Source organism: Oncorhynchus gorbuscha, linkage group LG24 (genome assembly GCF_021184085.1).
Source record: "Oncorhynchus gorbuscha isolate QuinsamMale2020 ecotype Even-year linkage group LG24, OgorEven_v1.0, whole genome shotgun sequence".
NCBI classification, from domain to species: domain Eukaryota; kingdom Metazoa; phylum Chordata; class Actinopteri; order Salmoniformes; family Salmonidae; genus Oncorhynchus; species Oncorhynchus gorbuscha.
The window spans coordinates 65,957,538-65,984,119 of NC_060196.1; the positions used below are offsets into that span (position 1 = coordinate 65,957,538).

General features: G+C 48.6%; 1 protein-coding gene across 2 annotated transcripts in view; it reads right to left on the reverse strand.

Moving 5' to 3' along the window:
- LOC124013177 (protein FAM91A1) overlaps positions 1-26,582 on the reverse strand; it is a 106,639-nt gene that overhangs the window by 2,187 nt on the left and 77,870 nt on the right. For both annotated transcript variants that reach the window (XM_046327401.1, XM_046327400.1), the window contains exons 15-21: positions 24,464-24,598; positions 23,886-23,999; positions 23,441-23,513; positions 23,061-23,207; positions 10,228-10,326; positions 2,773-2,896; positions 2,446-2,515 (exon numbers count right to left, since the gene is read on the reverse strand). In XM_046327401.1, coding sequence (XP_046183357.1) covers positions 2,446-2,515; positions 2,773-2,896; positions 10,228-10,326; positions 23,061-23,207; positions 23,441-23,513; positions 23,886-23,999; positions 24,464-24,598 — 762 coding nt within the window. The remainder of the gene's footprint in view (positions 1-2,445; positions 2,516-2,772; positions 2,897-10,227; positions 10,327-23,060; positions 23,208-23,440; positions 23,514-23,885; positions 24,000-24,463; positions 24,599-26,582) is intronic.

The following is a 26,582-nucleotide window of genomic DNA, read 5'->3' on the forward strand; positions in this document are numbered from 1 at the left end:
AACACAACATGACAACAACATGGAAGCAACACAACATGACAACAACATGGTAGCAACACAACATGACAACAACATGGTAGCAACACAACATGACAACAACATGGAAGCAACACAACATGACAACAACATGGTAGCAACACAACATGACAACAACATGGTAGCAACACAACATAACAACAACATGGTAGCAACACAACATAACAACAACATGGTAGCAACACAACATGACAACAACATGGTAGCAACACAACATGACAACACCATTGGAAGCAACACAACATGACAACAACATGGTAGCAACACAACATGACAACAACATGGTAGCAACACAACATGACAACAACATGGTAGCAACACAACATGACAACAACATGGTAGCAACACAACATGACAACAACATGGTAGCAACACAACATAACAACAACATGGCAGCAACACAACATGACAACAACATGGTAGCAACACAACATGACAACACCATTGGAAGCAACACAACATGACAACAACATGGTAGCAACACAACATGACAACACCATTGGAAGCAACACAACATGACAACAACATGGTAGCAACACAACATGACAACACCATTGGAAGCAACACAACATGACAACAACATGGTAGCAACACAACATGACAACAACATGGTAGCAACACAACATGACAACAACATGGAAGCAACACAACATGACAACAACATGGTAGCAACACAACATGACAACAACATGGTAGCAACACAACATGACAACAACATGGTAGCAACACAACATGACAACAACATGGAAGCAACACAACATGACAACAACATGGTAGCAACACAACATGACAACAAAATGTGGTCCTTCTGTAGCTCAGTTGGTAGAGCATGGCGCTTGTAACGCCAGGGTAGTGGGTTCGATCCCCAGGACCACCCATACGTAGAATGTATGCACACATGACTGTAAGTCTCTTTGGATAAAAGCGTCTGCTAAATGGCATATACTATTATTATTATTATAAAATGGTAGCAACACAACATGACAACAACATGGAAGCAACACAACATTTACATTTACATTTACATGACAACAACATGGTAGCAACCAAACATGACAACAACATGGTAGCAACACAACATGACAACAACATGGTAGCAACACAACATGACAAGAACATGGTAAGCAACACAACATGACAACAACGTGGTAGCAACACAACATGGTAGCAGCACAAAACATGGTACACAGACAACAGCACAAAGGGCAAGAAGGCAGAGACAACAATACATCACCCAAAGCAGCCACAACTGTCAGTAAGAGTGTCCATGATTGAGTCTTTGAATGAAGAGATTGAAGAGACTGTCCAGTTTGAGTGCCATTAGGACAGCAGCCTATCAGAGCTCATAGGGTGCCATTAGGACAGCAGCCTATCAGAGCTCATAGGGTGCCATTAGGACAGCAGCCTATCAGAGCTCATAGGGTGCCATTAGCACAGCAGCCTATCAGAGCTCATAGGGTGCCATTAGGACAGCAGCCTATCAGAGCTCATAGGGTGCCATTAGGACAGCAGCCTATCAGAGCTCATAGGGTGCCATTAGCACAGCAGCCTATCAGAGCTCATAGGGTGCCATTAGGACAGCAGCCTATCAGAGCTCATAGGGTGCCATTAGGACAGCAGCCTATCAGAGCTCATAGGGTGCCATTAGGACAGCAGCCTATCAGAGCTCATAGGGTGCCATTAGCACAGCAGCCTATCAGGGCTCATCTCATAGGGTGCCATTAGGACAGCAGCCTATCAGAGCCCATAGGGTGCCATTAGCACAGCAGCCTATCAGAGCTCATAGGGTTCCATTAGCACAGCAGCCTATCAGAGCTCATCTCATAGGGTGCCATTAGGACAGCAGCCTATCAGAGCCCATAGGGTGCCATTAGCACAGCAGCCTATCAGAGCTCATAGGGTGCCATTAGGACAGCAGCCTATCAGAGCTCATAGGGTGCCATTAGGACAGCAGCCGTCATTGAAAATAAGAATTTGTTCTTTAACTGACTTGCCTAGTTAAATAAAGGATTAAAAAAAAAAAATATATTATAGATATATATATATATATATATATATATATTACAGATCATATATGGCCATATATATACAGACCAGTCATATCATTACAGATCACTCTGATGGCTAGGACCTAATACAGACCAGTCATATCATTACAGATCACTCTGATGGCCAGGACCTAATACAGACCAGTCATATCAGGGTTATTGGCTGGGTGAGGTACAGAACATGGAAGTAATGAAACCAGCAATACTTATTTTCATGTGGGGGATGTCTGTCTAGACTTGAGTGTTATTTCAAAGGGAAACAGAGTGTTCTGATTGTCATTATGCGACTGGCTGGTTTGATAGGAGCGCTCTTCAAGTGGCAATGAGGCAGAATAGAACAGAACACACAGAGACCTTTTACCTGGAACGACTGAACAAAACTCAGGACCTTCAATGATAGTGTTCGGCTGGAATGAAGTAAGTCTTGAAGGCTGAAACAACAAAGAATTACACCGTCAACTTAAGTTCTTAAAAAAAATATATATATATATGCCATTTATCAGACGGTTTTATCCTGAGCGACTTGCATTCATTTTACGTATGAGTGGTCCAGAAAAACATACCCACTAGCCTGGAGTTAATATCGCCATACTATACCAACTGAGCTACAAAGGACTGCTTAGAAATTAACACTTCTCCCATTTCCCAGCCAAGACAACAACAAATCCTCATTCTTTTCCTCCAGTACCTGTCTTTGCTACAGAGGCCGTGCGAGGCGATCTTTCGGCATATTTTGCGGTTGAGCTCGGAGCTGAAGAGAGGCATCCCAAAGCACAGCTCTAGAGGGACCCAGTCATCTTCTGTCAACGGCACTGCAGGGGGGTACAAAACATTACATCATCAAAAGGGCAAGGGGAAGCATGATGACGTCATCAAACGGAGACACAGAGGAGAGAGAATTCATATAGAATGGAAAGCGAGAGTATAATAAGAAATTAAAATATAACTTTATGATCTATGCCAAGGATGGGCATTCCCATTTGACATAACCTCACAGTAACACAGTGTGCAGTCGTACTCTCCCCTATTTAAAATAAATGGATTGGTGTCAGGAACAGGTTAGCAACTCCCTCCAGCCATACGGGCATTAATCCAATGCTTTTAAAAGCATTAGTGTTCACTTCTGGAGAAGGGCAGAGATTCAGAACACAGTCATAAACTCTTCCAAAGAGACTAATATCCACCTATCATACGACTCAGAATGGGGCATCAACACTATCACTATCACACTACTCAGAATAGGGTATCCACACTATCATACTACTCAGAATGGGGTATCCACACTATCATACTACTCAGAATGGGGTATCCACACTATCATACTACTCAGAATGGGGTATCCACACTATCATACTACTCAGAATGGGGTATCCACACTATCACTATCATATGACTCAGAATGGGGTATCCACACTATCACACTACTCAGAATGGGGTATCCACACTATCATACTACTCAGAATGGGGTATCCACACTATCATACTACTCAGAATGGGGTATCCACACTATCATACTACTCAGAATGGGGTATCCACACTATCACACTACTCAGAATGGGGTATCCACACTATCATACTACTCAGAATGGGGTATCCACACTATCATACTACTCAGAATGGGGTATCCACACTATCATACTACTCAGAATGGGGTATCCACACTATCATACTACTCAGAATGGGGTATCCACACTATCACACTACTCAGAATGGGGTATCCACACTATCACTATCATACTACTCAGAATGGGGTATCCACACTATCATACTACTCAGAATGGGGTATCCACACTATCATACTACTCAGAATGGGGTATCCACACTATCATACTACTCAGAATGGGGTATCCACCTATCATACTACTCAGAATGGGGTATCCACACTATCACTATCACACTACTCAGAATGGGGCATCAACACTATCACTATCATACTACTCAGAATAGGGTATCCACACTATCACTATCATACTACTCAGAATGGGGTATCCACACTATCACTATCATACTACTCAGAATGGGGTATCCACACTATCACTATCATACTACTCAGAATAGGGTATCCACACTATCATACTACTCAGAATGGGGTATCCACACTATCACACTACTCAGAATGGGGTATCCACACTATCACTATCATACTACTCAGAATGGGGTATCCACACTATCACTATCACACTACTCAGAATGGGGTGTCCACACTATCACTATCATACTACTCAGAATGGGGTATCCACACTATCACTATCATACTACTCAGAATGGGGTATCCACACTATCACTATCACACTACTCAGAATGGGGTATCCACACTATCATACTACTCAGAATGGGGTATCCACACTATCACACTACTCAGAATGGGGTGTCCACACTATCATACTACTCAGAATAGGGTATCCACACTATCACTATCATACTACTCAGAATGGGGTATCCACACTATCACACTACTCAGAATAGGGTATCCACACTATCACACTACTCAGAATAGGGTATCCACACTATCACTATCATACTACTCAGAATGGGGTATCCACACTATCACACTACTCAGAATGGGGTATCCACACTATCATACTACTCAGAATAGGGTATCCACACTATCACTATCACACTACTCAGAATGGGGTATCCACACTATCACTATCATACTACTCAGAATGGGGTATCCACACTATCACTATCACACTACATACAGCACTCCCTCTACTGTATAACCTCACGCTGAGCAGCACTCCCCCTACTGTATTACCTCACGCTGAGCAGCACTCCCTCTACTGTATAACCTCACGCTGAGCAGCACTCCCTCTACTGTATAACCTCACGCTGAGCAGCACTCCCTCTACTGTATAACCTCACGCTGAGCAGCACTCCCCCTACTGTATTACCTCACGCTGAGCAGCACTCCCCCTACTGTATTACCTCACGCTGAGCAGCACTCCCCCTACTGTATTACCTCACGCTGCACCTCCCCCTACTGTATAACCTCACGCTGAGCAGCACTCCCTCTACTGTATAACCTCACACTGAGCAGCACTCCCTCTACTGTATAACCTCACACTGAGCAGCACTCCCTCTACTGTATAACCTCACACTGAGCAGCACTCCCTCTACTGTATTACCTCACGTACTGAGCAGCACTCCCTCTACTGTATAACCTCACACTGAGCAGCACTCCCTCTACTGTATTACCTCACGCTGAGCAGCACTCCTCCTACTGTATTACCTCACACTGAGCAGCACTCCCTCTACTGTATTACCTCACGCTGAGCAGCACTCCCCCTACTGTATTACCTCAGCACTCCCCCTACTGTATTACCTCACACTGAGCAGCACTCCCCCTACTGTATTACCTCAGCACTCCCCCTACTGTATTACCTCACACTGAGCAGCACTCCCCCTACTGTATTACCTCAGCACTCCCCTACTGTATTACCTCACACTGAGCAGCACTCCCCTACTGTATTACCTCAGCACTCCCCCTACTGTATTACCTCACACTGAGCAGCACTCCCTCTACTGTATTACCTCACGCTGAGCAGCACTCCCCTACTGTATTACCTCAGCACTCCCCCTACTGTATTACCTCACACTGAGCAGCACTCCCCCTACTGTATTACCTCAGCACTCCCCTACTGTATTACCTCACACTGAGCAGCACTCCCCCTACTGTATTACCTCAGCACTCCCCCTACTGTATTACCTCACACTGAGCAGCACTCCCCCTACTGTATTACCTCAGCACTCCCCCTACTGTATTACCTCACACTGAGCAGCACTCCCTCTACGGTATAACCTCACGCTGGACCTCTCCATTCACTAACCCTTCTTCCAGCCAGGACAATGGCAACAATAAAGATGCAACAAGATGTACACAAAGGAAACGTTTTACTTCATAATTATCAGCTGACTGAATGTGAATCATAATAGTGTAGCTAACCAGATACTTTCACAGGTAAAAATGACTTAAAACTAACGTTATGCAAAGTAGATGTCAATTATTTGTGGCTATCTAGATAGCTAAACAGTCTTAGCTAGCCAGTTTGCCCTACTGACTTACTATGGGACTGCGATTTACGCACATTACTGTGGGTATTGTAGGCAGATAATTTAGTTATGTTTTACACATCAGGTTACGTATCAGGTTACAATATTGTAGTCAGGCAACATACAAAAGGGAAAAATCTCAGTTCATTTTTTCTTGCTTCAGCCCAAATAATGGTGGACATAATGGTGGACATTGGTCCACAATGGTGGACCAAATAATGGTGGACATTCAATACATTTTGCATCATTTTTTTTACATGGTTGTTCCATATACTTTCCGTTGAAGCTTTTCATTGATGCTTAAAAATACCTACAAACGGAGTGCGCATCCGTGTAACACGTCTACCTTTGACTCATTCCTCTCTGCCTCCTTCTTTCCACTCCTCTCCTCTTTTGACCTCACCCTCTCACCTTCCCCCCTACTCACAAGGCAGGCAATACGCTCGACCTCATCTTTACTAGATGCTGTTCTTCCACTAACCTCATTGCAACTCCCCTCCAAGTCTCCGACCACTACCTTGTATCCTTTTCCCTCTCGCTCTCATCCAACACCTCCCACACTGCCCCTACTCGGATGGTATCGCGCCGTCCCAACCTTCGCTCTCTCTCCCCCGCTACTCTCTCCTCTTCCATTCTATCATCTCTTCCCTCCGCTCAAACCTTCTCCAACCTATCTCCTGATTCTGCCTCCTCAACCCTCCTCTCCACCCTCTCTGCATCCTTTGACTCTCTATGTCCCCTATCCTCCAGGCCGGCTCGGTCCTCCCCTCCCGCTCCGTGGCTCGATGACTCATTACGAGCTCACAGAACAGGGCTCCGGGCAGCCGAGCGGAAATGGAGGAAAACTCGCCTCCCTGCGGACCTGGCATCCTTTCACTCCCTCCTCTCTACATTTTCCTCCTCTGTCTCTGCTGCTAAAGCCACTTTCTACCACGCTAAATTCCAAGCATCTGCCTCTAACCCTAGGAAGCTCTTTGCCACCTTCTCCTCCCTCCTGAATCCTCCCCCCCCCTCCTCCCTCTCTGCAGACGACTTCGTCAACCATCTTGAAAAGAAGGTCGACGACATCCGATCCTCGTTTGCTAAGTCAAACGACACCGCTGGTTCTGCTCACACTGCCCTACCCTGTGCTCTGACCTCTTTCTCCCCTCTCTCTCTCCAGATGAAATCTCGCGTCTTGTGACGGCCGGCCGCCCAACAACCTGCCCGCTTGACCCTATCCCCTCCCCTCTTCTCCAGACCATTTCCGGAGATCTTCTCCCTTACCTCACCTCGCTCATCAACTCATCCCTGACCGCTGGCTACGTCCCTTCCGTCTTCAAGAGAGCGAGAGTTGCACCCCTTCTGAAAAAACCTACACTCGATCCCTCCGATGTCAACAATTACAGACCAGTATCCCTTCTTTCTTTTCTCTCCAAAACTCTTGAACGTGCCGTCCTTGGCCAGCTCTCCCGCTATCTCTCTCTGAATGACCTTCTTGATCCAAATCAGTCAGGTTTCAAGACTAGTCATTCAACTGAGACTGCTCTCCTCTGTATCACGGAGGCGCTCCGCACTGCTAAAGCTAACTCTCTCTCCTCTGCTCTCATCCTTCTAGATCTATCGGCTGCCTTCGATACTGTGAACCATCAGATCCTCCTCTCCACCCTCTCCCGAGTTGGGCATCTCGGCGCGGCCCACGCTTGGATTGCGTCCTACCTGACAGGTCGCTCCTACCAGGTGGCGTGGCGAGAATCTGTCTCCTCACCACGCACTCTCACCACTGGTGTCCCCCAGGGCTCTGTTCTAGGCCCTCTCCTATTCTCGCTATACACCAAGTCACTTGGCTCTGTCATAACCTCACATGGTCTCTCCTATCATTGCTATGCAGACGACACACAACTAATCTTCTCCTTTCCCCCTTCTGATGACCAGGTGGCGAATCGCATCTCTGCATGTCTGGCAGACATATCAGTGTGGATGACGGATCACCACCTCAAGCTGAACCTCGGCAAGACGGAGCTGCTCTTCCTCCCGGGGAAGGACTGCCCGTTCCATGATCTCGCCATCACGGTTGACAACTCCATTGTGTCCTCCTCCCAGAGCGCTAAGAACCTTGGTGTGATCCTGGACAACACCCTGTCGTTCTCAACCAACATCAAGGCGGTGGCCCGTTCCTGTAGGTTCATGCTCTACAACATCCGCAGAGTACGACCCTGCCTCACACAGGAAGCGGCGCAGGTCCTAATCCAGGCACTTGTCATCTCCCGTCTGGATTACTGCAACTCGCTGTTGGCTGGGCTCCCTGCCTGTGCCATTAAACCCCTTCAACTCATCCAGAACGCCGCAGCCCGTCTGGTGTTCAACCTTCCCAAGTTCTCTCACGTCACCCCGCTCCTCCGTTCTCTCCACTGGCTTCCAGTTGAAGCTCGCATCCGCTACAAGACCATGGTGCTTGCCTACGGAGCTGTGAGGGGAACGGCACCTCAGTACCTCCAGGCTCTGATCAGGCCCTACACCCAAACAAGGGCACTGCGTTCATCCACCTCTGGCCTGCTCGCCTCCCTACCACTGAGGAAGTACAGCTCCCGCTCAGCCCAGTCAAAACTGTTCGCTGCCCTGGCCCCCAATGGTGGAACAAACTCCCTCACGACGCCAGGACAGCGGAGTCAATCACCACCTTCCGGAGACACCTGAAACCCCACCTCTTTAAGGAATACCTAGGATAGGATAAGTATTCCCTCTCACCCCCCCTTAAGATTTAGATGCACTATTGTAAAGTGACTGTTCCACTGGATGTCATAAGGTGAATGCACCAATTTGTAAGTCGCTCTGGATAAGAGCGTCTGCTAAATGACTTAAATGTAATGTAAATGTAAGTCACTTGGCTCTGTCATAACCTCACATGGTCTCTCCTATCATTGCTATGCAGACGACACACAATTAATCTTCTCCTTTCCCCCTTCTGATGACCAGGTGGCGAATCGCATCTCTGCATGTCTGGCAGACATATCAGTGTGGATGACGGATCACCACCTCAAGCTGAACCTCGGCAAGACGGAGCTGCTCTTCCTCCCGGGGAAGGACTGCCCGTTCCATGATCTCGCCATCACGGTTGACAACTCCATTGTGTCCTCCTCCCAGAGCGCTAAGAACCTTGGTGTGATCCTGGACAACACCCTGTCGTTCTCAACCAACATCAAGGCGGTGGCCCGTTCCTGTAGGTTCATGCTCTACAACATCCGCAGAGTACGACCCTGCCTCACACAGGAAGCGGCGCAGGTCCTAATCCAGGCACTTGTCATCTCCCGTCTGGATTACTGCAACTCGCTGTTGGCTGGGCTCCCTGCCTGTGCCATTAAACCCCTTCAACTCATCCAGAACGCCGCAGCCCGTCTGGTGTTCAACCTTCCCAAGTTCTCTCACGTCACCCCGCTCCTCCGTTCTCTCCACTGGCTTCCAGTTGAAGCTCGCATCCGCTACAAAACCATGGTGCTTGCCTACGGAGCTGTGAGGGGAACGGCACCTCAGTACCTCCAGGCTCTGATCAGGCCCTACACCCAAACAAGGGCACTGCGTTCATCCACCTCTGGCCTGCTCGCCTCCCTACCACTGAGGAAGTACAGTTCCCGCTCAGCCCAGTCTAAACTGTTTGCTGCTCTGGCCCCCCAATGGTGGAACAAACTCCCTCACGACGCCAGGACAGCGGAGTCAATCACCACCTTCCGGAGACACCTGAAACCCCACCTCTTTAAGGAATACCTAGGATAGGATAAGTAATCCCTCTCACCCCCCCCCTTTAAGATTTAGATGCACTATTGTAAAGTGACTGTTCCACTGGATGTCATAAGGTGAATGCACCAATTTGTAAGTCGCTCTGGATAAGAGCGTCTGCTAAATGACTTAAATGTAATGTAATGTAAATGTAACACACTCCGACCCTCCTGTTCTCCACTTCGCGTGCTCGGAGAACGGTAGCGCGCATTTTGAGAAACACCCCTACTGTCATGTCCCTTCTGCTGCTTGCTTTCCTTCTCCAAAAGCAGTGCACTACATAGGGAATAGGGTGCTATTTCAGATCGCCCCCTAGTTTGAGTAGACTGTACTATACCTTCTGCCGCTTGCTTTCCTCCATTGTTGTCCTCTGTGACCAGCTCAAAGGACTCCGTGCTGCTGTTGGCCTCCAACCCACCTCCCAGATGACTGTCTCCTGTATAGACAATATCAAATAATTATACACTGAGTGTACAAAACATTAGGAACACCTGCTCTATCCATGACAGACTGACCAGGTGAAAGCTATGATATTTTATTGATGTCACCTGTTAAATCCACTTCAGTGTAGATGAAGGGGAGGAGTCAGGTTAAAAATGAAGGGGAGGAGTCAGGTTAAAGATGAAGGAGAGGAGTCAGGTTAAAGATGAAGGAGAGGAGTCAGGTTAAAGATGAAGGAGAGGAGTCGGGTTAAAGATGAAGGGGAGCAGTCAGGTTAAAGATGAAGGGGAGCAGTCAGGTTAAAGATGAAGGGGAGGAGTCAGGTTAAAGATGAAGGGGAGGAGTCGGGTTAAAGATGAAGGGGAGGAGTCGGGTTAAAGATGAAGGGGAGGAGTCGGGTTAAAGATGAAGGGGAGGAGTCGGGTTAAAGATGAAGGGGAAGAGTCGGGTTAAAGATGACGGGGAGGAGTCGGGTTAAAGATGACGGGGAGGAGTCGGGTTAAAGATGACGGGAGGAGTCAGGTTAAAGATGAAGGGGAGGAGTCAGGTTAAAGATGAAGGGGAGGAGTCAGGTTAAAGATGAAGGGGAGCAGTCAGGTTAAAGATGAAGGGGAGGAGTCAGGTTAAAGATGAAGAGGAGGAGTCAGGTTAAAGATGAAGGGGAGGAGTCAGGTTAAAGATGAAGGGGAGGAGTCGGGTTAAAGATGCAGTCAGGTTAAAGATGAAGGGAGCAGTCAGGTTAAAGATGAAGGGGAGGAGTCAGGTTAAAGATGAAGAGGAGGAGTCAGGTTAAAGATGAAGAGGAGGAGTCAGGTTAAAGATGAAGAGGAGGAGTCAGGTTAAAGATGAAGGGGAGGAGTCAGGTTAAAGATGAAGGGGAGGAAGGTTAAAGATGAAGGGGAGCAGTCAGGTTAAAGATGAAGGGAGCAGTCAGGTTAAAGATGAAGGGGAGCAGTCAGGTTAAAGATGAAGGGGAGGAGTCAGGTTAAAGATGAAGGGGAGGAGTCAGGTTAAAGATGAAGGGGAGCAGTCAGGTTAAAGATGAAGGGGAGGAGTCAGGTTAAAGATGAAGGGGAGCAGTCAGGTTAAAGATGAAGGGGAGCAGTCAGGTTAAAGATGAAGGGGAGAGTCAGGTTAAAGATGAAGGGGAGCAGTCAGGTTAAAGATGAAGGGGAGGAGTCAGGTTAAAGATGAAGGGGAGGAGTCAGGTTAAAGATGAAGGGGAGGAGACAGGTTAAAGATGAAGGGGAGGAGTCAGGTTAAAGATGAAGGGGAGCAGTCAGGTTAAAGATGAAGAGGAGCAGTCAGGTTAAAGATGAAGGGGAGCAGTCAGGTTAAAGATGAAGGGGAGGAGTCAGGTTAAAGATGAAGGGGAGGAGTCAGGTTAAAGATGAAGGGGAGCAGTCAGGTTAAAGATGAAGAGGAGGAGTCAGGTTAAAGATGAAGGGGAGGAGTCAGGTTAAAGATGAAGGGGAGGAGTCAGGTTAAAGATGAAGAGGAGGAGTCAGGTTAAAGATGAAGGGGAGGAGTCAGGTTAAAGATGAAGGGGAGGAGTCAGGTTAAAGATGAAGAGGAGGAGTCAGGTTAAAGATGAAGGGGAGGAGTCAGGTTAAAGATGAAGGGAGGAGTCAGGTTAAAGATGAAGAGGAGGAGTCAGGTTAAAGATGAAGGGGAGGAGTCAGGTTAAAGATGAAGGGGAGCAGTCAGGTTAAAGATGAAGGAGGAGTCAGGATAAAGATGAAGGGAGAGTCAGGTTAAAGATGAAGAGGAGGAGTCAGGTTAAAGATGAAGGGGAGCAGTCAGGTTAAAGGATTATGAAGACTTGAGACATGGATTGTGTCTGTGTGTCATTCAGAGGGTGAATGGGAAAGACACAATATTTAAGTGTCTTTGAACGAGTTATCGTAGTAGTGCTGCTGGGTTTTTCACGCTCAACAGTTTCTCATGTGTATTAACAATGGTCCAACGCCCTGGTCAGTCCCTAGACACACCCATTGTCACTTCCAGGTTTGAGTGGCTGTAGGAAGTGGGTGTGTCCAAGTCCAAGGAGGGGCATTTTGACAGGAGAGAGGTGGGAAAATCAAACATATGTTAGTTGGAAAGCCTAGTTTTTTTTGATGCTGGACAGGTGAGACTTGAGTTGGAGCATTACTAAGAAGAGGTTTACCTTCCTGTTTGTGTCTGACACCAGGAGAGAACAATGTTTTGGAAGGCGATTTCCACGGCCTGTTGATTCTTTTTGGGGTCTTTGGCTTCATGGATTTCCTTTGGATCAGACCTACCCATATTTCCTTTGGATAAGACCTACCCATATTTCCTTTGGATAAGACCTACCCATATTTCCTTTGGATAAGACCTACCCATATTTCCTTTGGATAAGACCTACCCATATTTCCTTTGGATAAGACCTACCCATATTTCCTTTGGATAAGACCTACCCATATTTCCTTTGGATAAGACCTACCCATATTTCCTTTGGATAAGACCTACCCATATTTCCTTTGGATAAGACCTACCCATATTTCCTTTGGATAAGACCTACCCATATTTCCTTTGGATAAGACCTACCCATATTTCCTTTGGATAAGACCTACCCATATTTCCTTTGGATAAGACCTATCCATATTGCCTTTGGATAAGACCTACCCATATTTCCTTTGGATAAGACCTATCCATATTGCCTTTGGATAAGACCTACCCATATTGCCTTTGGATAAGACCTACCCATATTTCCTTTGGATAAGACCTACCCATATTTCCTTTGGATAAGACCTATCAATGTTTATATCCCAGGACAAATTAGCTAGCAACAGCAAGCTAGCTAAATAGGACAAATTAACGTTAGATAGCAGGTGCAAGCTAATATTATGAGCTAAATTGCCAATGTAATTGGTTCAGAGTTTGTTTTGATATTTAAACCTGCGAGTCGTGATCGCGTTGTGTGGAGGGGCAAAATAAAGGTATGCACGATAGCGTAACACGGAACCCAAACCGGCTGCCCGCGTGCGCCCGCGTGCCCCATCGTGCGCCCGCGTGCCCCATCGTGCGCCATCGTGCGCCATCGTGCGCCATCGTGCGCCATCGTGCGCCCGCGTGCGCCATCGTGCCCCATCGTGCGCCATCGTGCATAAACACACTGTCCACAGCTTTGTGCGCAGCTTGACATCATGTTGCATAAGTTGTCCACTGTTTGCTCAAATTCTGTTGGACGTACTACTCCTGCATGTCACTGCATCATAACAAGAGGTCCTCATAAAGGGGGCGGCAGCGTAGCCTAGTGGTTAGAGCGTTGGACTAGTAACCGGAAGGTTGCGAGTTCAAACCCCCGAGCTGACAAGGTACAAATCTGTTGTTCTGCCCCTGAACAGGCAGTTAATCCACTGTTCCCAGGCCGTCATTGAAAATAAGAATATGTTCTTAACTGACTTTCCTGGTTAAATAAAGGTAAACAAATTTTTTTTTTTAAAGAAGAACGCTTCCTGAGTATGTTTGCCAAAGTAGGAGCTCATAGACAGGTCAAAGACACGTTGAGTAACGGCAAGGTCAGACGATCTACATCCCCCTTGGGTGTCTCAACTGTAGTGCTTGGTTTTGCATTGATTACAGAGGCTTCAATGCGAAGACCCCTCTTGACGCCTACCCCATGCCTCAAATTGAGGAAATACTAGAGTCCTTACAACAGTATTCAGCACAATCAATCTCAAGAGTGGATACTGCCAGAGGCCTTATCCGAGTTCCTCATTTTTCCCTTTGGTTTGAAAATGCTGGTTCCAAAGGCTCATGGGAATAGCCCTTGAAGATGTGAAGGGGAAGTGTTGCTTTGCTTTACATTGATGACGTTGTAGTCCCGCTCAGAGCAACAACACCTGGAAAACCTGACAGCTGTGTTCAGCAGGTTGCACAAAGCCGAGCGTGAACCTGAAGAAGTGTAACCAGAGGAACATCTCCTTCTTAGGCCATGTGGTGTCCACTGAGGGCATCGTGACCCAGGTAAAAAAAAATAAGAAGAAGGTTGAGGCTGTCCAGTGTTGTCCAACACCTCAGTCGGTCAAGGGCGTGGTTTCTAGGTATGACAGGATGGTAGTATCATTGTTTCATCTCTCACTACGCAGACAACTCTGCTCCCCTCAATACTCTGAAGAAGAATGATGTGTCTTGGGCATCAGAATGCCAGAAGAGGACTTGAAAGAGACCAAAGCATTAGGGCTCTTCTACCTGGCCTGTAAAGTACAAACAGATTCCAGTGACATCGGGCTTGGTGCTGTTTCGAAACAAGCGATTGATGTCGGTGAGTTATTGCCTCTGGATCAAGAATGCTGAACTCTGCTGAGAAGAATTACTCTGTCTCTGAGCGGGAGTGCCTAGCAACTAATTTGGGCGGTGGAAAAGAGGCTGTCTTTCCTTGAAGGGAGGACATTCAAGGTCGTTACTGAACACTAAGCCCTGGCCTGGCTGTTCAACCATCCAACGCCCAAGTCAAGACTGGTAAGATGGATGATCAGACTACAGGAGTTTGACTTCCATATCACCGATAGAAAAGGACAGTGCAACATTGTTCCGGATGCTCTCTCCCACACCCTGGTTGGGGTACGGACGCAAACCACGGTCTGCATCAGCCAAGCATCCAGCAGTCACAAATGCTCACTCCCCGTGGACCGGTCTGACAAAGCTTCAGCTCAGCAGTCCTGAGCTGCAGACCATAATGGAGGAAGTCCTGGATAGAAGTGGACGCATCAACTACGGCATTGAAAATGGGTATCTATACCGGGTCATCCCTGTTGGACAGGGAGGTCCGAAGTCACCTCGGATAGAGCCCCTCTCACCAATAACCACCATTAAAATCTTAGCTACAGTATAATGACAAACTATAATGACTCATCATCCTCTCCTAATCTGGCCACAACTCTGATTCATTTTATAGCAGGTTTGCGAATCACAAAAATAAATACAATTACATTGTGGTATAGTTAGAAGTGCAAAATGCAGAAATTGCTCAGCCATTTCCTGGTTTCTAAAATTCTAATAGTTCGCCTAATTTCAGTTTGTGACAAAACAAGCTGTCATTGTGGAGAGAATCATTGTACCATCTATCTAAACCGCTGTGAAATATCTTGACCGTAAACAATGTATTTGTATTGTCAGCTGTTTGAAGCTGGTGTACAAAACCTACAGTAAAAGCCACAAAAACTAAATAGGGAGAATAGAAATAGAGCACATAGAACAGATCTACCGCTTCTTAGGCGCACTTGCAATGAGACAGACTATAACTCACATTTCTATGTTAATTTTGTCGCGTCACCTAAAAAGTTACATATTGCAGCTTTATATCCTCCAAGCCAAACCCCTCTCCACCTCCCCTCACAGTTCTCCCCCCTTAACCCCAGCCAAGCTTGTCCCAACCTCCCATCTTTGCAAACCCTTACCCACTGGAGTCAAGCTTGTCCAAACCTCCCATCCTTGCAATCCCTTACCCACTGGAGTCAAGCTTGTCCCACCCTCCCATCCTTACCCACTGGAGCAAAGCTTGTCCCAACCTCCCACCCTTACCCACGGGAGTCAAGCTTGTCCCAACCTCCCACCCTTACCCACGGGAGTCAAGCTTATCCCAACCTCCCATCCTTACCCACTGGAGCAAAGCTTGTTCCAACCTCCCATCCTTACCCACTGGAGCAAAGCTTGTCCCAACCTCCCACCCTTCCCCACGGAGTCAAGCTTGTCCCAACCTCCCACCCTTACCCACGGGAGTCAAGCTTGTCCCAACCTCCCACCCTTACCCATGGCAGTCAAGCTTGTTCCAACCTCCCATCCTTTCCCACCCTTACCCACCTAAGTCAAGCTTGTCCCAACCTCCCATCCTTGCAAACCCTTACCCACTGGAGTCAAGCTTGTCCCAACCTCCCATCCTTACCCACTGGAGTCAAGCTTGTCCCACCATCCCATCCTTACCCACTGGAGCAAAGCTTGTCCCAACCTCCCACCCTTACCCACGGGAGTCAAGCTTGTTCCAACCTCCCATCCTTTCCCACCCTTACCCACCTAAGTCAAGCTTGTCCCAACCTCCCATCCTTGCAAACCCTTACCCACTGGAGTCAAGCTTGTCCCAACCTCCCATCCTTACCCACTGGAGTCAAGCTTGTCCCACCCTCCCATCCTTACCCACTGGAGCAAAGCTTGTCCCAACCTCCCACCCTTACCCACGGGAGTCAAGCTTATCCCAACCTCCCATCTTTACCCACTGGAGCAAAGCTTGTCCCAACCTCCCACCCTTACCCACGGGAGTCAAGCTTGTCCCAACCTCCCAACCTCCCACCCTTACCCACGGGAGTCAAGCTTGTTCCCACCTCCCATCCTTTCCCACCCTTACCCACCTAAGTCAAGCTTGTTCCAACCTTCCACCCTTACCCACCTAAGTCAAGCTTGTTCCAACCTCCCACCCTTACCCACGGGAGTCAAGCTTGTCCCAACCTCCCACCCTTACCCACGGGAGTCAAGCTTGTTCCAACCTCCCATCCTTTCCCACCCTTACCCACCTAAGTCAAGCTTGTTCCAACCTCCCACCCTTACCCACCTAAGTCAAGCTTGTTCCAACCTCCCATCCTTGCCCACCCTTACCCACCTAAGTCAAGCTTGTCCCAACCTCCCATCCTTGCAAACCCTTACCCACTGGAGTCAAGCTTGTCCCAACCTCCCATCCTTGCCCACCCTTACCCACCCCAGCCAAGCTTGTCCCAACCTCCCATCTTCTCCTACCCTCCCTACCTCTCAGGCATACTTCCATCCATCGACTTTCTCATCCATTCCCACATCATATACCCTACAGCTCTCCTTGAAGTTCTTGATGATCCGATAAATGGTTGATTTAGGTGCAATATTACTGGCAGCAATATCCTTGCCTGTGAAGGCCTTTTTGTGCAAAGCAGGTAACCATTGTTGACAGAGGAAGAACAATGATTCCAGGTACCACCCTCCTTTTGAAGCTGTTTGAACTCAATCAGAATGACAGAGTGATCTCCAGCCTTGTCCTCGTCAACACTCACACCTGTGTTAACGAGAGAATCACTGACGTGATGTCAGCTGGTCCTTTTGTGGCAGGGCTGAAATGCATTGGAAATGTTTTGGGGGGGGATTCAGTTTATTTGCATGACAAATAGGGACTTTGCAAGTAATTGCAATTCATCTGATCACTCCCCATAACATTCTGGAGTATATGCAAATTGCAATCATACAAAGTCTGCTGACTTTGTGAAAATTCATATTTGTGCCATTCTCAGAACTTTTGGCCATAACTGTAGTGCACACATCATTTTTTTCAAATTCATCCTCTTCTCAAAGCAGGGGACTCTCCACCTTCAAACTGGAAAGGTTTCCTACCTCGTCCTCTTCTCAGAGCAGGGGACTCTCCTCCTTCAAACTGGAAAGGTTTCCTACCTCGTCCTCTTCTCAGAGCAGGGGACTCTCCTCCTTCAAACTGGAAAGGTTTCCTACCTCGTCCTCTTCTCAGAGCAGGGGACTCTCCTCCTTCAAACTGGAAAGGTTTCCTACCTCGTCCTCTTCTCAGAGCAGGGGACTCTCCTTCAAACTGGAAAGGTTTCCTACCTCGTCCTCTTCTCAGAGCAGGGGACTCTCCTCTTTCAAACTGGAAAGGTTTCCTACCTCGTCCTCTTCTCAGAGCAGGGGACTCTCCTCTTTCAAACTGGAAAGGTTTCTTGTAGCTTGATTAGAGCTTCATCGACACTTCTGAATTCCATCCTGCGCGCCTTCCATACCCACAGCACTGCCGTTGAGACTTAATTCCTTTTCCCTCCATTGAATGTCTGATCGGAATGTATTCCTTGCGTCCCTCTCTCAGTTTAGCAGACAGGTCCTGGACAAATCGAATGGGCCGGCTGTGGAATGTATTCCTTGCGTCCCTCTCTCAGTTTAGCAGACAGGTCCTGGACAAATCGAATGGGCCGGCTGTGGAATGTATTCCTTGCGTCCCTCTCTCAGTTTAGCAGACAGGTCCTGGACAAATCGAATGGGCCGGCTGTGGAATGTATTCCTTGCGTCCTCTCTCAGTTTAGCAGACAGGTCCTGGACAAATCGAATGGGCCGGCTGTGGAATGTATTCCTTGCGTCCCTCTCTCAGTTTAGCAGACAGGTCCTGGACAAATCGAATGGGCCGGCTGTGGAATGTATTCCTTGCGTCCCTCTCTCAGTTTAGCAGACAGGTCCTGGACAAATCGAATGGGCCGGCTGTGGAATGTATTCCTTGCGTCCCTCTCTCAGTTTAGCAGACAGGTCCTGGACAAATCGAATGGGCCGGCTGTGGAATGTATTCCTTGCGTCCCTCTCTCAGTTTAGCAGACAGGTCCTGGACAAATCGAATGGGCCGGCTGTGGATTTTGATCTCCTTTCTCCCCCTCATGTTTTTTTTTGGTCTGATTGTTCCTGGACAAGTTTGAGATGGGCCAGGCTGTGGAATGTTCCTCTGTTTCACCCCGATCCGATGGCATCATTTCAGATCTTCTCAGTGATTAGCAGACAGTTCCTCTGACATTAGTTGGACAACGGCTGTGGATTTTGATCTCCTTTCTTCCGGACAATATTCTCATGTTTTTTTTTGTCTGATTGCTGGTCCATTCAGTTTGAAGATGACCTTTGGCAAAAGGTATTTTGTTGTCTCTGTTTCATGCCCATCCGATGGCATCATTTCACATCTTTCTTGGTGATATACCCTTGTCTTGTTCATTCATGCACATTAGTTTGATTCAACATGCCTGGTCTTGTTCATTCATGCACATGCTTGTCTTGTTCATTCATTCACATGCCTTTCATCTCATTCTGTTTGCTTGCTGGTCCAATTCATCTTCTAAAATGTGCATCTTTGTTTCCAAAAGGTATTTTGTTGTCTTGTTCATTCATGCACATGCCTTGTCTTGTTCATTCATGCACATGCCTTGTCTTGTTCATTCATGCACATGCCTTGTCTTGTTCATTCATGCACATGCCTTGTCTTGTTCATTCATGCACATGCCTTGTCTTGTTCATTCATGCACATGCCTTGTCTTGTTCATTCATGCACATGCCTTGTCTTGTTCATTCATGCACATGCCTTGTCTTGTTCATTCATGCACATGCCTTGTCTTGTTCATTCATGCACATGCCTTGTCTTGTTCATTCATGCACATGCCTTGTCTTGTTCATTCATGAACACAACAGTTTCTACTTTATTTTTAGTGAATCTACTTTTATAATAACAGAGTCTAACAGTTTGTTTGTTTTGCTGTGCATTGAGAGCATTTTAGCTATGTTTTCCTTGATAGTATTTAACTGTTCATTACTCTCTCTTGCATCTCCAAGTTGTTCCTCGTCTTTTCCTCTGAGGGAAGTCATGCCTTGTTAGTGTCGCCGCACCACTTTACTAACTGATTGGTTCGCTGTTGTACATAACTGATCGCTCACACTCTCCCAGCTGCTTGGGGATATGTTGGTCTGGTTTCTCCATGTATCCTATCGGTACGCACATGCACCTCTGAATTAACTCTTAACTTTTATAATACATATTGAACGCCATCTTTTGTAGGTAAGAGGAAGTAGGAGGCTGGGGTGACATCATGATGATGAGAGAAACAATTAGCAACAGGAACGCTGCAATTAAACCAGACTGATGGCCATCGTTACCTCGCTGGTACCATTAAACCAGACTGATGGCTACTGGTACCATTAAACCAGACTGATGGCTACTGGTACCATTAAACCAGACTGATGGCTATCATTACCTCGCTGGTACCATTAAACCAGACTGATGGCTGTTCTTTTGCATTGGATGTGCTGCATACGCCAATGTCGCACTTCTGTTGAAAGGTGGCAGAGCTGGAGCGGTGTTTGTCAGACCACGAGACATCCCGAAATCTCACGAAAATGTCTGTAGCGAACAAACGGTTTGGCCCCTCTATGGAAAGATGAGACTCTCGAACACGATGGTGTTCTCCGTGTTGCTCCATGACCCCCTCAAGTGTCCTGGGACTCGTCGGAAGTCGGCACAGCTGACCTGCCAACTTCTATCTGTAGCGTCCCAACAGTGTGGGCAACACACTAATATGGAAAGGTGAGACTCGAACGAACATGTTGAGCGTTTTGCTGTAGGACGCCCACAACAATCACAAGACTCATCTGAAGGTCCCCCGGTACCAGTTTAAAAAATGAAGGGAATTATATATTAAGAGAGTTTAGTGCCAATAATATCTGTTGTTCTATGTAGTGAATCTGTTAGTCAATGCATTTGTACGGGCAAATAGATAGAATTCAATTTTTCATCAAATATATATATTTTTTAATACTTCAAGGGCTCTTAAAATTCATAATCAAATGGCTAGATGGGTTTGACATTCTTAAAATAATTCCATATAGCTAGTATAACTCCTGGTCTAAAGTAGTGCTCCTGCCCTCCAGCTTAGGGAGCAGAACCCAGGATACCAACCAGACTGCCCTCCAGCTTAGGGAGCAGAACCCAGGATACCAACCAGACTGCCCTCCAGCTTAGGGAGCAGAACCCAGGATACCAACCAGACTGCCCTCCAGTTTAGGGAGCAGAACCCAGGATACCAACCAGACTGCCCTCCAGCTTAGGGAGCAGAACCCAGGATACCAACCAGACTGCCCTCCAGTTTAGGGAGCAGAACCCAGGATACCAACCAGACTGCCCTCCAGTTTAGGGAGCAGAACCCAGGATACCAACCAGACTGCCCTCCAGCTTAGGGACCAGAACCCAGGATACAAACCAGACTGCCCTCCAGCTTAGGGAGCAGAACCCAGGATACCAACCAGACTGCCCTCCAGTTTAGGGAGCAGAACCCAGGATACCAACCAGACTGCCCTCCAGCTTAGGGAGCAGAACCCAGGATACCAACCAGACTGCCCTCCAGTTTAGGGAGCAGAACCCAGGATACCAACCAGACTGCCCTCCAGCTTAGGGAGCAGAACCCAGGATACCAACCAGACTGCCCTCCAGTTTAGGGAGCAGAACCCAGGATACCAACCAGACTGCCCTCCAGTTTAGGGAGCAGAACCCAGGATACCAACCAGACTGCCCTCCAGCTTAGGGAGCAGAACCCAGGATACCAACCAGACTGCCCTCCAGCTTAGGGAGCAGAACCCAGGATACCAACCAGACTGCCCTCCAGTTTAGGGAGCAGAACCCAGGATACCAACCAGACTGCCCTCCAGCTTAGGGAGCAGAACCCAGGATACCAACCAGACTGCCCTCCAGTTTAGGGAGCAGAACCCAGGATACCAACCAGACTGCCCTCCAGCTTAGGGAGCAGAACCCAGGATACAAACCAGACTGCCCTCCAGCTTAGGGAGCAGAACCCAGGATACCAACCAGACTGCCCTCCAGTTTAGGGAGCAGAACCCAGGATACCAACCAGACTGCCCTCCAGCTTAGGGAGCAGAACCCAGGATACCAACCAGACTGCCCTCCAGTTTAGGGAGCAGAACCCAGGATACCAACCAGACTGCCCTCCAGCTTAGGGAGCAGAACCCAGGATACCAACCAGACTGCCCTCCAGTTTAGGGAGCAGAACCCAGGATACCAACCAGACTGCCCTCCAGCTTAGGGAGCAGAACCCAGGATACAAACCAGACTGCCCTCCAGTTTAGGGAGCAGAACCCAGGATACCAACCAGACTGCCCTCCAGCTTAGGGAGCAGAACCCAGGATACAAACCAGACTGCCCTCCAGCTTAGGGAGCAGAACCCAGGATACCAACCAGACTGCCCTCCTCATTAGTTCTGGGTCTCCAGTTTAGGGAGCAGAACCCAGGATGCCAACCAGACTGCACTCCTCATTAGTTCTGGGTCTCCAGTTTAGGGAGCAGAACCCAGGATACCAACCAGACTGCCCTCCAGCTTAGGGAGCAGAACCCAGGATACCAACCAGACTGCCCTCCAGTTTAGGGAGCAGAACCCAGGATACCAACCAGACTGCCCTCCAGCTTAGGGAGCAGAACCCAGGATACAAACCAGACTGCCCTCCAGCTTAGGGAGCAGAACCCAGGATACCAACCAGAATGCCCTCCTCATTAGTTCTAGGTCTCCAGTTTAGGGAGCAGAACCCAGGATGCCAACCAGACTGCTCTCCTCATTAGTTCTGGGTCTCCTGCTTCTTCAGGGCCAGGAGTCTTTCCCATCCACCTGAGTTTCTCCTGGCCAGGTGCTGCTTAGCAGATAGTTAGTGCATCAATACCTTGGTAAATGTCACTGAAAAGACACAGTAACCTTCCTCCTGTCCACCCTACCCTGTTACTGTTACCCACCTGCCATCAGACCTACTCCCACCCTGCACCACTACCCACCCCTGCAGTCTGATCCTAACCCCAATCCCACCCCGGTCCTCCACTCCACTCACTCCTGCAGTCTGATCCTACCCCCAATCCCACCCCGGTCCTCGACTCCACCCACCCCTGCAGTCTGATCCTACCCCCAATCCCACCCCGGTCCTCCACTCCACTCACCCCTGCAGTCTGATCCTAACCCCAATCCCACCACGGTCCTCCACTCCACTCACCCCTGCCCTGATCCTACCCCAAACCCCGGTCCTCCCACCACCCCTGCAGTCTGTCCTCCCTCCACTCCACTCACCCCTGCCGTCTGATCCTACCCCCAATCCCACCCCGGTCCTCCACTCCACTCACCCCTGCAGTCTGATCCTACCCCTAATCCCACCCCGGTCCTCCACTCCACTCACCCCTGCCGTCGGAGCTCTCGCTGGCCCTCCTGCGGTGCCTGTTGTTGGGGTTGAGCATGGTGATGTAACCACACTGGTGCTCCAGATCCACCTTCTCCCTCAGCAGCAGCAGGGCCTTGTGGACACACATGTTGGAGGAGGAGAACTCTGTGGGAGGGGGGGGCAGAAAGAGTTCAACTAGGTTTACGCAGAAAGATTTGTATATCAACTCTTACATGTGATACTTCTAACGTGTCACTTCTTGTAGTCAACCAAATTCAACAGAAGAGAGGGCTTGAGAAAGCAACAGGTCTCTGACTTGATTATCAGATACTATTGTCAGTTCTGCAGGCTCAGATAGATAGCAGTGCATCAACTACAGCAGCTTGAGAACCAGCTACCTCCTTTGAGATCCTCCCGGTCAAACGGGAAGGGGACGTGAACTGTCTCTCCATGACCCTGCAGCCCATGGCCCTGTGGACCCAGAGAGACTTACGTTAGAAACCTGTGTGTGGTTAAATTAGATATATTTTTATTTAACCTTTATTTAACTAGGCAAGTCAGTGAAGAACACATTTTTATTTACAATGACTGCCTACACCGGCCAAACTCGGACAACGCTGGGCCAATTCTGCACCGCCCTATGGGACTCCCGATCATGGCCGGTTGTGATACAGCCTGGAATCGAACCAGGCTGTCTGTAGTGACGCCTCTAGCACTGAGATGCAGAGCCTTAGACCACTGTGATACAGCCTGGAATCGAACCAGGGTCTGTAGTGACGCCTCTCGCACTGAGATGCAGAGCCTTAGACCACTGCGCCACTCGGGTGTGTATGTGTCTCTTACCTGTATGAGTACAGCGGAGTGTGTGAGGGCGTCATTGAGCATGGTCAGCACGTTAGACGAAGGTACCACACCAGGGTCGTGACCCCAGGAAGTGATCAGCAACCTGTCATAGACCTGGAATTCATACAACATATTAATCACCAGGGATCCTCACAACCAGAGAAACTGTATTTTGATGCAATAATTGGTTTACTGGAGTTTGTCTTTCTGATGACAGGTAGAAGGCTTAACAGCAAGGACCAGCGGTCTCCCAGACAGAGATAAAGCCAAGTCCTAGACTAAGACGGAAGTTCTCCATTGAATTATATTTTTAGTCCAAGACAAAGATAAATGTATGTCTGTGAAACCAGTCCACAGAATATTGGACAGTTAAAACTGACCTGGAAGCAGTCTGGTAGTTTCTATAGACTGACCTGGAAGCAGTCTGGTAGTTTCTATAGACTGACCTGGAAGCAGTCTGGTAGTTTCTATAGACTGACCTGAAAGATATCCGGTAGTTTCTACAGACTGACCTGGAAGATGTCTGGTAGTTTCTACAGACTGACCTGAAAGCAGTCTGGTAGTTTCTACTGACTGACCTGGAAGATGTCTGGTAGTTTCCGGAGCCGGGAGCCCTTGGACAGCAGCAGGGAGGGAGGACCCTGGCCCGTCACATGGTACAGATAGAGCTTGAACCAGATGGAGCTCACCTCTGGGATGGCTGGCCCAATGTGCTGCAAGGGGAACAACAATACCATTAATGAATGTATGGTTGAATAGGGACAGGAAAAAGCACATGCAACTTTATGTACCATTACCTCAGTCTGATTAGCTGGAGCCAAGGATGGTGTTCAATTAAATCCATCAACCAACAAAGGATGGTACTGATCCTCCCTCCTGACTGGTGCTGATCCTCCCTCCTGACTGGTGCTGATCCTCCCTCCTGACTGGTACTGATCCTCCCTCCTGACTGGTACTGATCCTCCCTCCTGACTGATCCTCCCTCCTGACTGGTGCTGAACCTCCCTCCTGACTGGTACTGAACCTCCCTCCTGACTGGTGCTGAACCTCCCTCCTGACTGGTGCTGAACCTCCCTCCTGACTGGTACTGATCCTCCCTCCTGACTGGTACTGATCCTCCCTCCTGACTGATCCTCCCTCCTGACTGGTGCTGAACCTCCCTCCTGACTGGTGCTGATCCTCCCTCCTGACTGGTACTGAACCTCCCTCCTGACTGGTACTGAACCTCCCTCCTGACTGGTACTGAACCTCCCTCCTGACTGGTACTGAACCTCCCTCCTGACTGGTACTGAACCTCCCTCCTGACTGGTACTGAACCTCCCTCCTGACTGGTGCTGATCCTCCCTCCTGACTGGTGCTGATCCTCCCTCCTGACTGGTGCTGATCCTCCCTCCTGACTGGTACTGATCCTCCCTCCTGACTGGTGCTGATCCTCCCTCCTGACTGGTGCTGATCCTCCCTCCTGACTGGTGCTGATCCTCCCTCCTGACTGGTGCTGATCCTCCCTCCTGACTGGTACTGATCCTCCCTCCTGACTGGTACTGATACTCCCTCCTGACTGGTACTGATCCTCCCTCCTGACTGGTGCTGATCCTCCTGACTGGTACTGATCCTCCCTCCTGACTGGTACTGATCCTCCCTCCTGACTGGTACTGATCCTCCCTCCTGACTGGTACTGATCCTCCCTCCTGACTGGTACTGATCCTCCCTTCTGACTGGTGCTGATCCTCCCTCCTGACTGATCCTCCCTCCTGACTGGTGCTGATCCTCCCTCCTGACTGGTACTGATCCTCCCTCCTGACTGATCCTCCCTCCTGACTGGTACTGATCCTCCCTCCTGACTGGTACTGATCCTCCCTCCTGACTGGTACTGATCCTCCCTCCTGACTGGTGCTGATCCTCCCTCCTGACTGGTGCTGATCCTCCCTCCTGACTGATCCTCCCTCCTGACTGGTGCTGATCCTCCCTCCTGACTGGTACTGATCCTCCCTCCTGACTGGTACTGATCCTCCCTCCTGACTGGTACTCCCTCCTGACTGGTACTGATCCTCCCTCCTGACTGGTACTGATCCTCCCTCCTGACTGGTACTGATCCTCCCTCCTGACTGGTACTGATACTCCCTCCTGACTGGTGCTGATCCACCACGGCAACATGTCCTGTTAGTCAGAGAGACAGGATTGGCAACATGTCCTGTTAGTCAGAGAGACAGGATTGGCAACATGTCCTGTTAGTCAGAGAGACAGGATTGCCAACATGTCCTGTTAGTCAGAGAGACAGGATTGGCAACATGTCCTGTTAGTCAGAGAGACAGGATTGACAACATGTCCTGTTAGTCAGAGAGACAGGATTGACAACATGTCCTGTTAGTCAGAGAGACAGGATTGGCAACATGTCCTGTTAGTCAGAGAGACAGTCCTGTTAGTCAGAGAGACATTGGAGTCAGACATGTCCTGTTAGTCAGAGAGACAGGATTGACAACATGTCCTGTTAGTCAGAGAGACAGGATTGGCAACATGTCCTGTTAGTCAGAGAGACAGGATTGGCAACATGTCCTGTTAGTCAGAGAGACAGGATTGGCAACATGTCCTGTTAGTCAGAGAGACAGGATTGACAACATTGGCAACATGTCCTGTTAGTCAGAGAGACAGGATTGACAACATGTCCTGTTAGTCAGAGAGACAGGATTGGCAACATGT